The sequence below is a fragment of the Dama dama genome, chromosome 19 (genome assembly GCF_033118175.1).
Source record: "Dama dama isolate Ldn47 chromosome 19, ASM3311817v1, whole genome shotgun sequence".
Classification (NCBI taxonomy): domain Eukaryota; kingdom Metazoa; phylum Chordata; class Mammalia; order Artiodactyla; family Cervidae; genus Dama; species Dama dama.
The window spans coordinates 50686232-50703301 of record NC_083699.1 but is presented as its reverse complement, the minus strand read 5'-3'; the positions used below and the strand labels follow the sequence as shown (position 1 = coordinate 50703301).

At 47.5% G+C, this 17070-nt stretch overlaps 1 protein-coding gene across 6 annotated transcripts in view; it reads right to left on the bottom strand.

Annotated features, from left to right (window-relative positions):
• The window catches only part of MYLK (myosin light chain kinase), a 280134-nt gene that overhangs the window by 41814 nt on the left and 221250 nt on the right, over positions 1-17070 (bottom strand). For all 6 annotated transcript variants that reach the window (XM_061166997.1, XM_061166994.1, XM_061166999.1 and 3 more), the window contains 3 exons: positions 9732-9782; positions 8879-9006; positions 6817-6970 (listed from right to left, as the gene is read on the bottom strand). In XM_061166997.1, coding sequence (XP_061022980.1) covers positions 6817-6970; positions 8879-9006; positions 9732-9782 — 333 coding nt within the window. The remainder of the gene's footprint in view (positions 1-6816; positions 6971-8878; positions 9007-9731; positions 9783-17070) is intronic.

Genomic DNA, 17070 nt, shown 5'->3' with positions numbered 1-17070 from the left:
GGATGGCATCACTGACTCAATGGACACGAGTTTGAGCAGGCTCCAGGAGATGGTGAAGGACAGGGAAGCCTGGTGTCCACTGGGTTGCAGAGTCAAACACAGCTGAGCAACTGAACAACAATGAGGGAGAAGCAGCTGTGGTCCCTGATCCCAGCTCTCTTTCCCTCATCTGCACAGTCACACCTATGCAAACACCTGTCTACGTGGGAAGCCCCACAAATACATATACTATTTGCTTGATTATACTGTCTTTTTTGGCTAGTTTCTAGTCTACACGTCATGATTTCCTGTGCTTTGCCCAAGTCATAAACATATTTCTCAGTGTAAACAGATCTAGGAAGCTCCCCAGGAGGTGTGGACTGCTTCCCATCAAAAATATGTCTTGAAAGAGAGCTCAATGTGTGTATGTGCATGTATCTCCTCCATGCCTGAGGCCAGTGACCTGAGACATAACCAGGGGCCAGTCTCTACTTTCTCTGGGACACGGGAAGTGCCTGCCCTGCTGAGGGTCAGTACAGCACAGTGAGCTCTGAAGCCACACACAGGGTTTGAATACAGCTCTGCCTTCATTCACTACTTCTTAGCCTCGGTGCTAAGTTTCATCCTCTGAAAATGCACATGATAACAGTACTGTATCACAAGGTTGTCATGAGATATTCTTAGGAAAACATCCTGTTTGAGTAGCCTTGAACTGTCATCATTATTGCAGAAGTTCATTTCTAACTTTATAAAACATTACTCTTACCCTCTCTTCCATCCTCCTGCTGGTGCTGCTTAGTCACTCAGTTGTGTCCGACTCTGTGAGACCCCATGGACTGTAGCCCACTAGGCTCCTCTGTCCATGGGATTCCCCAGGCAAGAATACTGGAGTGGGTTGCCATGCCCTCCTCCAGGGGATCTTCCTGACCCAGGGATCGAACCTGGGTATCTTGCATCACAGGCAGATTCTTTACCACTGAGCTACCAGGGAAGCCCTCTGACCTCCTAGGATGGGTATAAAATGATAGAGAATTTCAAAGCAAACCACAGTAGCAAATCACAGTCATCTTTAAGGGCCGGAAAATGAGCTGAAGATACAAACTAGGAGCAGTCCCTTGGGCTGGCCACCATCCTTTTCAGACCAGTAATGCTAAGAACCAGTAACACTGCCAACTTCAAGGCAGATCACAGCAGCCAGTATGTTCATTAATGAGGTTCTTGAGTTTTGAGATTTTTGATAGTTGTTAATCTCCACCTGCAATGCAGGAGACACAGGAGATGCAGGTTTGATCCCTGGGTCTGAAGATACCCTGGAGGAGGAAATATCAACCCACTCCAGTATTCTTGCCTGAAAAATCCCATGGACAGAGGAGCCTGGTGGTTTAAAGTCCATGGGGTTGCAAAGAGTCGGACACAACTAAGGAACTAAGCATGATTAAGCACATCTGAACAAAATTCTCCTATTTTTCAGATTTAGTCTCTGCAGGTAGTTGGTTTAGTTACAGATACAGATGTTCAGTAACCTTCATCTCCTCTAAGACAATCTGCACTTCAGAGTTCTCTAACAAGAAAGGTCATGTATTATGCTCTGTGAATTTATAAGCTATGTGAATTCTAGCTAATTCCTTAACTTCCAAGACTATTTTGCTTGTTTTCGTCATTTTGAAAGTGTGGTTATATATCAGTCTCTCTGGGGTTCTGCAAGCATCAAATAAAGCAAACTCAGGTAATGTACTTGATTCCTGCTTTCCCACACCTCAGCTAGGTAGGAAGGCCAAAGAAAATTCCTGCAGATGACCGAAGCATATGGAGGAGAAGAAAAAAACATCCTCTGTGTGTATGTGTGTATATACATATACATATAAACACATACATACACATACGTGTGCATACACATACACCTATACACAGACATACCATACATACCTATACACATACATATTCATCCCCTCCCCTCCAAGTCCTGCTGCTTCTTCATTCCAGCCAGGAATGCACTGCCTGGAAGCCATTCATCCCCTGCAGCTCAAACCTGGGTTGACTCGCCCTGGAATGACTCTGGGGCTGTGACAGCCACTCCCTGCTGGTGACAGTCACTCTGGAGGCCTCTTGTGATGGAACCACTTTCACTGGTTGCTCAACATGTTCTCTTAGAAAGACTGTTCTAAAAGATATATTGGTCTTTCTAGAAATATTTCTGGTGTTGGCTAAGAGGTTTATTACTCTAAACTCTCTTACAGGCAAGTGGTTCAAGTCCTCTAAGATCCAGCGAAAGAAGTAAAAAGGCCTAAAGAAGGATGAAAGACAGACTCCTTGCCTCCTTTAGAGGATATGCCTGGAAAACTTCTGACTGGACATGTTTGGTGTCCTGTAGTTTGAAACAACAAATACAGATATACTCTACTGACTGATATATTCCCCTCCTGCTTTAGTGAAGAAGAGAAAACTTTGAGAAACGGCTATTTTGGAAGAGGTACTATTAATCCCCCACCCTGCTCCAAATGTCTTTTGGCTGAAAGAGTAAAAAACAGGCACCAGACATATGTCATGGCCTGAAGCACAAGAGAAGCTGCAAAACTGGAGAGAACATCTTTAATTCCAAGTGAAACCTCAATGCTTTCAAGGAATCTGATGCCAAATTAAGGGCTTCAGAACAGAGGCAAGTCTGAAGTCATGGGAGATTGGAAGCCCCCTCCCCCACGACTGCCCTTAGAGCCACGGGCTGTGCCTGATGTCTTCTGTTCTTTCCAACCTACAGACTCCACACAGAGGCTGGACAAGCTGGGGATGAAAACCCTCAGGACAGAACAGATGTTCTTAGAACAGCCTCCCCTCCATGCCAAAGACACAGACAAACTCAGTCTGGGCGGAGGCTGGGCACAGCCTGGCAAAGGCCAGGCGGGCTCGGTGACTGGGGCCCCGAGCTCCAAGCTTCTGTGGAATTCTCTCATAACTCCCTGGACACTGGCCTAGCTGAATGGGAAAGGCTGAGTCTAAGGGAAGGGTCTTCGGTGGCAATAGCTCCAGGATTAGAAAATGTTCAGTAAATGTTCTCACTCCTGGGAAATCGGAGGATCTCATCTCTAATGCTTCTCTATGCTGACAATCTCTATGCACTTGTGCATTTGAAGGTGGTCTTTGACTGGATCTAACCCCACCCTGACCTCCCTTCACATGCACCTGCAGCTTTTAAACTTTGGCAGGGCTGTGAGGGCCCCCAGGTTGTGCACCTGCGTAATCCCGGCCCTCGGGGGTTAGGCAAGGTGTTGCGCTTACCAAGAACACCCAGCTGGCCAGTGGCAGAGTCAAAAGGAGATTCTAAAGGTCTCCAAACCCTCACTCCAGGGAACTGTTTTCTTCTAGGCTATCAGGCCACATAAGATCAAGAAAGCATCTTGCTCAAGCCCAAGCCAAGCATTATGAAGTGAAATCATCTGTCCTTAAAAATCATGCAAGTTCCCAGCTCAGATAGCCCTGGGGTGTTATCGGGTACCTGGGATTTTCTCTGCTGCATTCTTCTCCTTTAAAGATCTGCAGAGTGGTCTGTTTGTCTTGTGCTGGACTAGTCACATGAAGGACTCCATCTGGGGCAAGCTGCTCTCTCCTGCCTGAGCAGCCCCTCCCTCACCCTTCCCAGGCTGAGACTGAAGACCCAGGCATTGGCAGAGGCCCTCTAAGCCTCATACATCCCTGCACTGCCCTTTGTTTTGGTTGTTGTTCAGTTGCTAAGTTGTGTCGGACTCTTTGCAACCCCTGAACTGTAGCCCGCCAGGCTTCCCTGTCATCCACTATCTGTCCTTTAACATATAATAATAATAATAATAAGCCTTCAAAATAGCTAAACATCACTCTTTTAAAGTAACTGAGGCAAAGGCTAATTTTTATCATCATTTTTAAAACTGTGTGCTGTGTGCTCAGTCACTCAGTTGTGTCCAACTCTTTGTGATCCCATGGACTATAACCCACCAGGCTCCTCTGCCCATAGGATTTCCCAAGCAAAATTACTGGAATGGGTTGCCATTTCCCCGTCCAGGGGATCTTCCCAAACCAGGGATCAAATCCACGTCTCTTGGGTCTCCTGAACTGGCAGGCAGATTCTTTACCACTGAGCAACCTGGGAAGCCGTCCCCTCCGCCCCCCCCACCCCTCCCGCCTTTAAAAAAAAAAAAGATAGGAGTCATAAAGTTAGTGGTAAACTTCTCTTCCTGTATGTTCTTTAAAGTACTCCTTTCTTTTCAGATAGTTTATGATTTTTAATTCTAGGAGTCATAAACTATCTGAAAATAACAGGGTATTTTAAAGAACATACGGAAGAGAAGTTTACTGCTAGCTAGTAGAATCCCAGGGACAGAGGAGCCTGGTGGGCTGCCGTCTATGGGGTTGCACAGAGTCAGACACGACTGAAGTGACTTAGCAGCAGCAGCAGCTGTAGAAATTGTGCTAAATCGGCCTTATTCAGTGGGCTTACAAATGGATGCATCCAAAGTGCTTGAAACAGTCCAGAGTAGGCCAAACAATCTCTGTTTCGTCTCATTTACATTTTAGATCTACTTAATCAACCCTGATCATATAATACACAGACGTCCCTAGAGACAGGCAGGTAAATCTGGGCTTAATCCAGGTTTACTTTGGACTGAGTCGAAATCCACAGGCTCTGAATGAATGCGGATTTGCTGTATCCATCAATGCAAGTCCTCATTTTATTGAGCAATTCTATTCTTAGCTCTCCGAGGGGGAGGCAGACAGAAAGCCCTTCCCCTCCATTCCATTCCCCTCCCAGGACGGCATTTAACATGCTGCTCCTGCCAGCTGGCGGGCAGCCACGCCAATGGCCCTGTCAGCACTGGCCGAGGAGAATGAGAAACTAAACCATAAAAGGCCACAACTGCAGGCCGGGCGGTGGTGATGGGGGAGGGGAGCTGGTGGCACTGCGCGGAGCGTGAGGGCCGGGGGCACCGGCTGCAGAAGAGCAGTTCCAAGGAGTTGACCCTAAAGTTTCCCCAGCAAGGGCAGGTCAGAGAGAACACCAAGGAAAACTGGAAACCACTGCCTGCTGATGGGTGGGGCATGGGGCCAAACTGATACTTCAGGTACAGATTTAAGGGTAAAGATGAACTGGATCACTAGTACCAACTGCCCACCCCCAAGAGTGTTCCTGACTCCAGGAGGAACGGATTAGAATAAGCATCTGGAGTCACCAAAGAGACAGCGAGGGAGACAAGGGTCCCTGCTGTCTTTTACAGAGGAGAAACTGTTCCCTGAGACCTTGGACCACTGGCATTCCCAGGGAGAAAAACTCCTGCCCTAAGGAAACCAAGGGCTTCTCCAGTGGTTCAGCAGTAAAGAATCTGCCTGCAATGCAGAGATGTGGGTTCGATCTCTGGACCAGGAAGATCCCCTGGAGGAGGGCATGGCAACCCACTCCAGTATTCTTGCCTGGAGAATCCCGTGGACAGAGAAGCCTGGCAGGCTACAGTCCATGGGGTCATAGAGAGTCGGACACGACTGAGCGACTGAGCACGCACACATGCACGCACAAGGAAACTAAACACAAAGAGGATCGAATCAACGAATGCCAGGCAAAAGGCTTTCATGTGCACCACGCATGAAGGCCCACAAGGGCACTGGGACCAGCCTGCTGTCCATCTGCTGCTCCTTCAAGGTCCTGAATGCCTGCCACGTGAGAGGACAGCGGGCTGAACACGACGGACAGCAGGCAGGCAGTTAGGAAGCTTGCTTGATATTTCAGGAGAGAGTAGACCCGAGCATGAAAAGCATAGTGATTGAGGTGGAGAGGGAAAAGTGAGCCTGGAGACAGACTCTGAACTCAGTCCTGTGATACAGAAGACATGAAAAAGGGAGTGGACTAGGGATTAGGAGGGCACAGTGATCTCAGAAAGGCAGTCCCAGCAGAAGAATGGAGCCTGGGGGCCAGGCTACAGGGAGCTAAAAAGTGTTGCCAGTGAGGTGAAGAAGCAGACTCAGAGTAGAGACTGGCTCTCTCAGAGGGCTTGGCTATGGAGAGAGAGCAGGAGATACTGCAAGAGTTGTGTCTGTGTGCATGGGGAAGATGATGGGGGAGACTTGGCAACATTTATAGGAGAAAAAGAGAAGCTGCAAAAAAGAAGGGTTGGGGACTTACGGGGCTTTGGGGCCCGTAGCCCTCAGGAGCCTGTGGTCTGGAGCACAGGAGAAAGGTGGGCAACACCCAGAGCCTGGAGGGTGGAATCAACATGGGGACAGAGAGACGCCTGCAGGTGTGGGGCCACGAAGCTGAGCAATTTCATGTCTCATGCCTCCTATGTCTTGGAGAGGCCAGAGGCCAAGGCCTGCAGGGTAAAGGGTCTCGAGGAATGGCTGTCACAGGAAGTGGGAGACAGAGCTGACTAGTACCAATGCCTCCAGTGAGCCTGGATGTTGACAGAGCCCAGGGCTGAGGCTGTGAGTTGATGTCATCTCCCTGCTGCACCACGGGCTCAGGCAGAGTGGCAGTAAAGTTGAAAGGCAGCACTGATTCAAGGTGAGGGTCTGCCAGGGGACTGGGAGGGGACAGGACCAGGGGGACAGGGTGTCACAGGGGCTAGCTACGGAGAGCTGTGGTGGTGGAACTCGGGTCTCCAAAGGCTAGAGAGGGAAGCCTGAGGAGATTCACAGAAAAAGGAAAACACTATATGTGCAAGGTCTGGGATTTTCAACAAGCAGGAAGGGCAGCCACAGTGTGAGAACAGGAAGAGAAAGGAAGGCCGTGGGCAGAGGGAACACATGTGCTGGAGGAGTACCCCAAAGGTGAGGCCTGGAAGCCCACCATCCTGCCTTCTGCACACCCGTCCCCAGACTCACCCACCACGGTGAGGTTGACCTGGGCCTGCCTGCTGCCCAGTTTGTTCTCCACCAGCAGGGTGTAGCAGCCACAGTGCTCCTGGCACGCCGCCCGGATGGTGAGCTTGCTGCCCTGCTCGCTGTTCTCCACCTTGATGTGCTCGCTGTCCTGGATCTGGGGGCAGAGAGTGGGCCAGGCGCTGGAGACTTGAGCCAGAAAGGAAGGGGGCTCCAAGCCACGCCCCACACCCCCTAAGGGATGCAGCTGGATAGTGGTGTGGGGCTGGTCCTGTCTGCACCCTGGGCTTCCCGCTCAGGGCCCCTTCTCCTGCATTCAAAGCCAAGCTGCTCTGATGGGGCCCAGATCTGGGCAGGAAGGAAGGGTGCTGAGCAGCGTCTGGGGGTTGGGAATAAGCTATGTCTTCACTTGCTGCCCTAGACTGGAAACGAGGAACATCCCAGCCCGCTCCACTGCTCTGGGATGGAGGATGGGAGAACACATTTGATCAAAGTCACGTACAAAGCCCACCCAGAGGGTTCTGACCTCCTCTGTGCTGTCAAATACCAATACCGATCACATGTGGCTACTCAAATTTTAGTTGAATGGAAAATAACCCAAATGTCCATTAATGAATGAACAAATAAAACATGGTACATCCAGATAATGGAATATTATTTGGCCATAAAAATGGATGGAGTACTGGTTCATGTTACAGTATGGATATGCCCTGAAAATATTATGCTAAGTTAAAAAAAAAAACCCAGACACAAAAGAACACATATGATTCCATTTATGAGAAATGCCCAGAATAGGCAAATCCTTAGAGACAGAAAATAGGTTAGGGTCACCAGAGTCTGGGGGAAGGGAAGAAATGACTGCTAATGGATCTGGGCTTTCCTTTTGAGGTGATAAAAATGTTCTGGAATTAGAAAATTGTTATAGTTACACAACCTTGTGAATATATGTACACTTTAAAAGGGTGAATTTCCTGATGTGTGAACTCTATCTCTAGAAAACTGTTATAACCATTTTTAACTAACTGAAATGTAAAATTCAGTTTCTCAATTGCAGTAGTCACATTTCACAAGCTCAATAGCCACATGAATTTAGTGGCTACCATACTGGATAACAGATACAGAACAATTACATCACTACAGAAAGTTCTGTTGGATGGAGCTGGGACTCGGCTAAATGTCTCTGAAGAGGGTTAAGATTTGCATCTCACTTCAGACATCACTAACCCAGACAAAACCCAAGCAAACACGCTTTGGGAGAAGGCCAGCTTCTCTTCTTGTCTTTTGAGAACAACCCTTCTTTCTTCCCCAGTACAAGCCTCCCACCTCTGGGCCTTAGGACAGTTTGAATGGGTTAGGAATGGAGCAACAGAGGCTTCAAGAAGTCATCACACCTTCTGTGGAGTTCCAGACCCAGGGCCAGCCCGCCATTCTAGCATGTGGGTACACATTGCCAGTGTGGGACTGGAGGAATGGATAAGCTCCTCAAGCTCCTTTAAAAGGAACCAGTTATTTGGAAATTTAAACATTTTCCCATAGGACTGTTCTTATAAATGATAGTTAGATTTCTGGGTCAGGAAGCCAAAATTCTGTTTAACGTACAAGTCATCTACTCAAATACTCAGACGCACTTTTATCTCTCCAGCACATGGTAAGTCTAAGTGGTTGCCACAGATAGGGCTCAGTAAGCTGGCACAGAATCACAGAAAGCTCAGGGGTCTGAGAGATCATTCAGGTCACTGGTTTGATTTTCCTGACTCCGAGTAGAATTCTAGGCAGAGATATCAAAATCAGGTGGGAGCCATGGATGGTTTGTTCTATTATGCCCTTCATACTCTATCGCACAAATTGTCTATAAAACAGGCATTCTTGCCAGGTGCTGAAGAAAAGGTTATTAAGAGCTCAAATTTGGTGGGTGGGTGATGGTGGTGAGGGGCTCTCCCATGTCTAAGGCCCCCTTGATGAACAGTGATGCTGCCTCCATCACAGCGTTTCTCATTCCCTCTGGCCCAGAGTTGCTCTGGAATTTGTGCGGGTTATTCTTGGGCCACTGCCCTCCGGTACTGACCTGCTTTCGGAACTTCATCCAGGTACAGGTGATGGGCTGGGTGCCGGTCACCTTACCAAACAGCTCCACAGACTCTCCTGCTCGCACCTTCTGGTCCTCAGGAAACTGGATGATCTGAGGCGGCATGGCTGGGGGAGGACAAGAGGGAGAGTGAGCTCGAGGAAGAAGGAACCTCAAGTGTTCTGATACCATCTGACGCTTCTGGTCACGCTGGTCTGTGTCTCCTCTCTCACCTTCTGGAGCCTTCAGGGTGAGACTGAGGGCAGTGACCTCTGCTCCACATACTTAGGCTAACGGACCTGCTAGTTCTGTTGGTCTCTTGATCCTGATTCCAACAGAAGTGACCGATACGGCATGACTCTCTGCTGGTTGGTTGCTCTGGTATTTGTGATTTCCCCTAAGTTTTTGAATCTTATATCTTAACTCCTTTCTTAACTATGTAGTGCCTTGCCATCTAACATCCAGGTCACTCTAGCTAACAGGCTCAAACTGGTTCACATCCTCAAATGTCTTTCCATGGAAAACAGACAGTGCTTCCTATGACAGGGACCTACAGAGCAGACCACGAGAACAGCACAAAGTGGATCATTTCCACAAGGGCATACTGGAGGACAGAGGGGTGAGCAGGCTTTATGCCAGGAGAGAAGGAGAAAAGGCAAGTAGTGAAGAGGGTGGAGGACACAGACTTGCAGAAACTCAGGGAAAATTCAGCCTAACTATTGCAGAGCTTGAATCCGGGGTGGGAGTGTGGTCTCCTGGGACCACAGCCCCAGTGATCAGTCTAGCAGAGCAAAGGGAAAACCCCTCACGGCAGATGATTCCCTTGTCCCTAAATGCTGCTGCGACCAATTACCTGCCTTCGGAGGTGTCTTGGGGGCAGGCTTCTTTTTCACAGTTGCATCACCTGAAAAAAAGACATTCACAGGTTATTTTCTGTGTTTTCACAAGGCTCCTAAGTCCTGGAAGGGCGCTGTCTTACCCTCTGGCCCTTCATCCAGACAGAGACCTCACTTGACTATGCCTTTGGAGACCTTGCAGACTCACATGGACAACCTCACGAGCAAATGAATATCCCTTCTCGGGGGGCCTCCGGAGGGATCCCTGGAACCTCCATAGAGATAAACACTTCAAAAATGCTTAAGTGTCCATTCTCCATTTCAGTGAGGATAACCCCAAACTCACTAACTCTTCTCTTACCCTAACTTTCAGGAAACTCATAAAGGAAATTATGTCAGATAAACTGGCTAAATTTAGTCCTTGGTGTGGATCCAAGGGTCTCAGCCTTCCTTTTTGTAACAGACTATGGATTGGTGGCTTTTATTTATTTAACGTTTGTTGAATGGATCAGTGAGTGAATGAACAAACGAATGAACCAATCAATGGTCCCCTCCATTCTTAAGGCTACACTCTCCAAATAACTCACATAAGAAAAATGACCCAAACAGACCAGTTTTGCAGCACAAAACTATTCACTGGTCTAAGTAGTAATACGGTGATCATGCAAAGATATTCTCAACTATCTTCATGGCTTGTTTTCTTATTTCTTTCAGGTCTTTGTTCAAAAGTTATCTAACCTACTTATCCAAATGAAAACCTGCATTCACACAAACATTTGTATATGAATGTTTGTAGTGGGTTTATTTGTGATTGTCCAAAACTAGAAGTTATCCAATTGCCCTTCAACTGGAGAATGGATGAATGTGGTACATCCATACGAGGAAATACCACTCACTCACCAACAAAAAGGAACAAACTTCTGATACACACAACATGATGAATCTCAATGATTCATCCTTCTCTTCCACTAAGAGAAGAGAAAGGCTATGTACTGTATAATTCTGTTTGTAGGCCATTTTAGAAAAGGCAAAACTATAGGGACAGAGAAAAGGTGGGTGTAGGAGGGGTTGACTACTGAGGGGCACAAGGACATGTTTTAAGGTGTAGAGCCATATCTTGGTCATGGTTGTAGTTACAAGACTATAAACATTTGTCAAGAGCTGTGCAATAGAACAGGTGAACTCTATTGTGTATAAAATTATACCGTAATATGAAAAATGGGAAAGAGTTGCTTAATCAATGAGATCCTCCTGAACCACTCTACATCAAATAGCTGTGGTTTTATAAGATATTGTCCTTATTTTTAAGAAGAATATAGGTGTAGAGGATACCATATGTGAAACTTACTTTCAAACTGCTCATAAAAAATAATGTGTATGTATGTACATGTGTATATGTTTGTGAAGAGGTAGAAGGAAAGAGAAGTGGAAAACAGAGAAGGAAAGAGAATATATGATAAAGCAAACATGATAAAACATCAGTATTTGGAGAATGTGAGTGAAGGGTCTACAAGGATTATTTGTACTAAGTAGTACAACTTTTCTCCAGTTCTGAAATTTCAAAATAAAAGTTAAACAGAAAGTTAAACAATGTTTTATCCCATCAACATGATGTAGTTGTTCAAATGAGGGAGAAAGAGAGAGCAGCGTCTGGTGAGGAGATGGCTGGAAGGTGGGATACAAAACAGAGTGGACCTGAAAGATAATCTTTAAAAAAAATTTTTTTTCTTCATGGTAGCATATTTGTTGCTAACTGACATTTCCAGGCATAATCTTATTTATTTAACTACACTGTGTGGCATGCAGGACTTTAGTTCTCCTACCAGGGATCAATCCCTTGCCCCCTACAGTGGAAACAGAGTCTTTGCCATTGGACTGCCAGGGAAGTCCCTTGTGATGATCTGACTTGAAGAGAAGAGTCCCATTGATTAGGAACAGAGTGTCCCAGAGTAGAGAGTCATGTTTATGATGTTTGGTGGAAGATCAGCAGGATGATGTTTGGTGGGAGGTAGCTGGAGCACAGGGCTGATTTCAGAGAGCAGTGGCATGAAGATGGTGGGACAATTTAAGAAGATAGAAAAATTCTGCCCCTCAGTCACACTCGTCACATTTCAAGTGCTCATAGCCATACATGGTTAGTGGCTTCTATTGTGCAGATAGAGAGCATTGCAATCATCACAGAAAAAATTCTATTGGACAGTTCTAGTCTAGAATGAATGTGCGAGTTAGGTCTTTGTTCTGAGTAACAGGGAATCCTGACTCAAACAAGAGTCCAGCTAGTCTAGAGGACCTCTGGAGGTCTTTCCAATTCCAGGGCATGAGAAAATCCAATTAGGAGGCTATTGCCATACTCTTAGAAGAAATTGATCCAGGTCTGGCCTTGGTAAAGGCTGCAGAAAATAAAATACAAATATGAGATGGAAGAAAATTTAAAAGATTTTAAGGGCTAAACAAGAGACAGGAACAAAGATTCCTCAGGGATTTCTTGCTTGAATAAATGGGAAAAATTTTATTGATGCAATATGGAATTTGGGAGTGAAAGATGAGGAGTTTGGCTTGGTCTAAGAGAATGTGGTTGATAAAAGGGTTTAAGCAGTATATAGGCTAGAAGTCGAGGATCAGAATTCTAGAAAGAGTTGGTAGAAGCTGAAAGAGAAAGATTACAGGATCAAACATGCAATCATTAATGGGAACTGTGAGGATGGGTCAGTTCTTTGGGGGAAAAGTACAGTGAAAGGTGAAAAAGGGTCAGGATCTTATCCGAGGTGATGCCACTAGTAAGGAGCTGGCATGAGGCAGATGGGCTATGGAGGGACTGTCCCTGTGACCCAGGATGGAGGACGAAAGGCACCAAGAAGGTACGACCAACATCGGGTGATATGTGGGCAGGAGATGCACCACCACCTCCAGTTTGAGAGGGCAGGACATGGGTCAGAAATTGCTCTAGAGGAGATTCTCAAGAAAACAGGTAGTGAGTCAACTAATCCATCAAGAATTCCCGAGATGAGAGGGACACAGAGAGACAGGGTGACAGAAGAGGAAATGTCAAGCTAAGGTTTCTTCCACAGTGAGAGAGAAGAATACAGATGTGAGAGCAGAAGACTAGGACTAGGTGAGAGAAAGAGCCCAGAGATACTAGTAGGCAAATGCCCCCGGGCACTCCCAGACCCCTCAGGAGTGGGCACCAGATGGGGTACAGAACCCTCAGCATGGACTGAGCCATGAAGCCCCTGCCCACCTGCACCCAGGGCAGATGGGAAGGGAGAGGGCACAGCTGGAAGACAGCGGCCCTTCTGGGAAGGAAAAGGGGGTTCCTCCCAGAACCAGGACCATACCTCCTGGGAGCAGGAGAGTGTGGAGGGCTGCTGTTATGGGTTGAGCTGTGCCACCAGCCCCCAATTCATACGTTGAAGCCCTAAACCCCCAGTACCTCAGAATATGACTATATTTGGAAACAGGAACTTCAAAGAGGTGATTAAATTAAAAGGAGGCTGCTAGGGTGGGCCTTAATCCAAACGGAATGGTGTCCTTATAAGAAGAGGAAATTTGGGCCCATGGAGAGACACCAGGAAGACACGTACAGAGTAAAGGCCACGTGAGGACACGGCCAGAAGACTGCCCCCTGCAGGCCAAGGGGATAGAGGCCTCAGGAGAAACCAAACCTGCCGACACCCGACCTCAGGCTTCTAGCCTCCAGAACTGTGAGACAACACAGTGCTGATGTTGAGGCCGCCCAGTCTGTGCACACTGATGGAACTGGGGAGAAGCTCTGGGGGCAGGGTGCCCGCCTCTGGAGACGTGGGTGAGGAGTTAATAAAGAGGCAAAGATGGCACAGAGTAAAAGCGATGACTCCGAAGTTCCCCCTATACAGTCTTGGGGCCCGTGGGTAAACTTACATGGCCAGAAGCAGAGCCTGAGCTAATATCTATCTTTCTGTGTTATAGTTAAATATGGCTGAAGGCCAAAGTTTTCTGGTTGTTCAATAAATTTGGAGCATCTCCTGTTTGAAGTCATTAGCATCTGAAACTGATTTGGCCATCAGTCACAGCTATTTTAAATGTTAACAATGTTCTGTATCCTATTCTATACATGTTTTAGAGGCCCATCTGCTGAAATCCATTAATTGTGTTCTGGGCTTAGGAGAACATGATTAATGGACTAGAAAGCAGAGTCACTGGATTCTAACACCTGATTTCTTGAAGAAAACTGGACTCAGCAAGCTGAGTTTCTAATCCATGATGTCATCATCCTTTTTCTCATTGGATTCTTACCCCAGCCAAACACAAGCAGGGCACTTCATACTGTTTCCATTTCATGAGAAAGGAGATGGATTTGAATAAAAGTCAGATGACTTGCTGGGTTCATAAAATGACACTTGGCTGAATTAGAAACAGGACTTAAGCCTTCTTTGCCCAGTGTGTGGCTGCTTTTCTCCTGTTGTCTCTTGACTCCCTCGAACACTCTCCCCCATCCTCAAATCAGGGCCTTAAAACCCTTCTCTGTCCCTTTGCAGAAACGCAATGGGCATAGGCTCTGACCCTGGACTTGGGTTCAAATACTGCCCCATTACTCCCTAAGGGGTGTGACTTAAATCTTGCTATGTAACCTCTTGGAGCTGTAGTGTACCCATTCAAAGAATGTGGGGAGAAAAAATAAAATTTGTTGTAAAGGATTAAGCTATGTTGTAAAGAAGATAATATAGCATTCTAACACCAGTTCTTACCCGCCCCCCACCTCCACCCATTCTCCTTTTTTCCCTAAACAGATCTCCAGAGGACTTCTCTGTACTTTCCTTCATCTGTTTAGTCCCTGCACTGCCGGTCAGGTCAGCTTTATACCTCCATGAGCTCTCTCCTGCCGTGCCTGGAGCTCCTTCCCCAATTCAGGGCCTCACTACAGGTAAAATTCTCACTGGTCCAGATGCCCAAACTCTCAGTACCTCTTGGGTCACTTACCAGTTTCTTGTTGTCAGTCTTTTGTCCCCCACCCCCTACTCCAACATTCTAAACTTTCTGCACTAACCATTGTAAGAGAGACATATCACAGAAATAGAAAAAGATATAACCATCTTTGCAAACCCCATGATGGCTTCTGGCCACAGGGCCTGTAAGGAGAACAGAGCATCCTCCCTCTCCTTGCCCAGGGTCTGTCCCTCTCCCAGTCAGTCCCAGGCAGTATTCCTCTTCTGGTACAGCACTGCCCCTCAAACTCCCCAAACTAACCTAAACTCCTCTCTTTATCCCTCTTTTTGCTGTACTCATTTTCCCTGGAGCCCAGACCTCTCTCCTGAGCCCACCCATACATCCCACTACCTGACACCATCTCCCCAGGCACATACTATAAACCCAACATCTGAAACCAAACGCAGTTCTTCTCCCCACACTGCTGCTCATCTCCATTTCTCCCAAGCCCCCCACCCACCACCCCCTGCCCATATCCAGTCACTGACTAATATCTTTCAATTCAATCAAAAAAAATAACTTCCTTGGTTCCTCTTTCCACATCCCCACTGTTACCATTCTAGGCCTAACTGTACCACCTCCTAGACCTGTGGTCCCCTGTCCCCACCCTAGGACATCCATCACTCTGTAGCCAAAGTGATCTTTGTCAAAAGCAAATCTGATGTCACTGCACTGTTTACACTTTTCCAGTGGCTGCCCATTGCCTCTTAGGGTCAAGTCCAACTCATCAGACAAGAGTTTCCGAGGTCTGTCCCCAGCTTTCATCTCCAGCCTTCTTTCTAACTCTTGGGGAACACCCTCACCCATGCCCTCTATGTTCAATGACAGTGGTTCTCAAAATTTAGCATGCCTAATAATCATCCAGGAGAATTACTAAAAACACAGATTCCTGACCTTCCTTGGGGTGTGGATGCTGCTGATCCCTGTGCCTTCTGGGGACACTGCTTTGTATACTACACTGAAGGCCTTTCAGTTTCTACAATGCCAGGCTTTTGTTGTCAGCTCTTTGCTGACTCGTTCACACATCACAGCTGCCAGGTGGGTCCCATACCCCTCTGAGGTGGTTTGATCAGCAGTTGTCACAGGGCAAGGCAACTGAGGAAACCTGCCCCCAGTGCGCATATACCCTGCAAGTTCCCTGAGGGCAAGCACAGGGCCATCACGCTCATCTTCTGTATCCCCAGTACCTCCCTCAGTACCTGGAACACGCTAGAAAATACCTCTTAAAGGAACGAGTGGAATCCCCGGGGAACTCTGCTAACATGGAATTTCCTGAGAACACTTAATCACAGCTCTGGACTCTGATGCTCAAAGATGAAGCCTGTTGGCTTGAATCCTTGTGCAACTTTCCATGAAAAGAAGAAGGCCCCTAGCTCTGTCACCAATTTAGATCAAAGTGGCCAGGTGCTGAGCCTTCCACCCCAGACAGAAGACTGAGTCTGGAAGAAGTGAAGCAGCCCGATAAAAACATCAAAATCAAAACACTGAATTTAGAAGCCTTCTGGGAAACCTGGAGCTGGACTGGAAAGGCTGGCTTCCAATTGTGTGGGTAAGGTATCTTTTGCTTTTGCCCCAGCCTGCCCACACCCAGCTAGTCCTGGCCTCATGGACCTTCCTTCTGCCCTGGGAGGGAGGAGGTCAGCACCCCACAGGAGCTGCTCAATCTGAAGACACATGAGTCTGTCTCTCCAGTGAATCCACAGAGCAGAAAGATCAGAGTCAGCCATTGGGAGATATTTACAGAGCCCAAACGTGGGTCTTATAGCTTCCAAAGGGTCTGAGATAATGAAGAGCCGGAGGAAACTGGGGAGGTAGCATCAATAGCCTTGGGTACAGGGAGGTCCGTGGATCTTTGCCTCTCTGGGGACATTTCCCTTTTTAGGTAGCTAGCTAAAAATAGACATCAAACCCTTCACAATTCCCCAAATAAGCATTCACTTTCTGCCACAAGCTCCTGAAGGGGACACGGGTTGGGTGACATGTGAAGGGAGCACCCACCCTGTGGGCTGTGTCACAGCAGGGGGTGGTGGTGAGGATCTGGGGATGGGGCTAAATCTCACTGTCCTGCACTGGGGCAGGCTCAGAGGGCTCCAGGGGGCTTTAAACAGCACCCCCAACACTGTCCCTCTCCACCCCTACCCCCAACCCCACACACATCAGGCTCTTTCCAGCCCCTCCTTACAAAGGGGCTTGTGGAAAAACATTTGTCATTTTCCCAGAATGAACATCTCTGGGCAAATTTCCTGTACACATTCCCTCACAGCGAAGGCCGTCACATAAGATTCCAGAGGAACACTGATCCTCTTGTTACTGCAAACACCCAGCCCCAGGCTCCCGGGACACAGAACATTGGGACGGTTGTGAAAGAGACAGCCCACAAGGCCAGGACAGCAG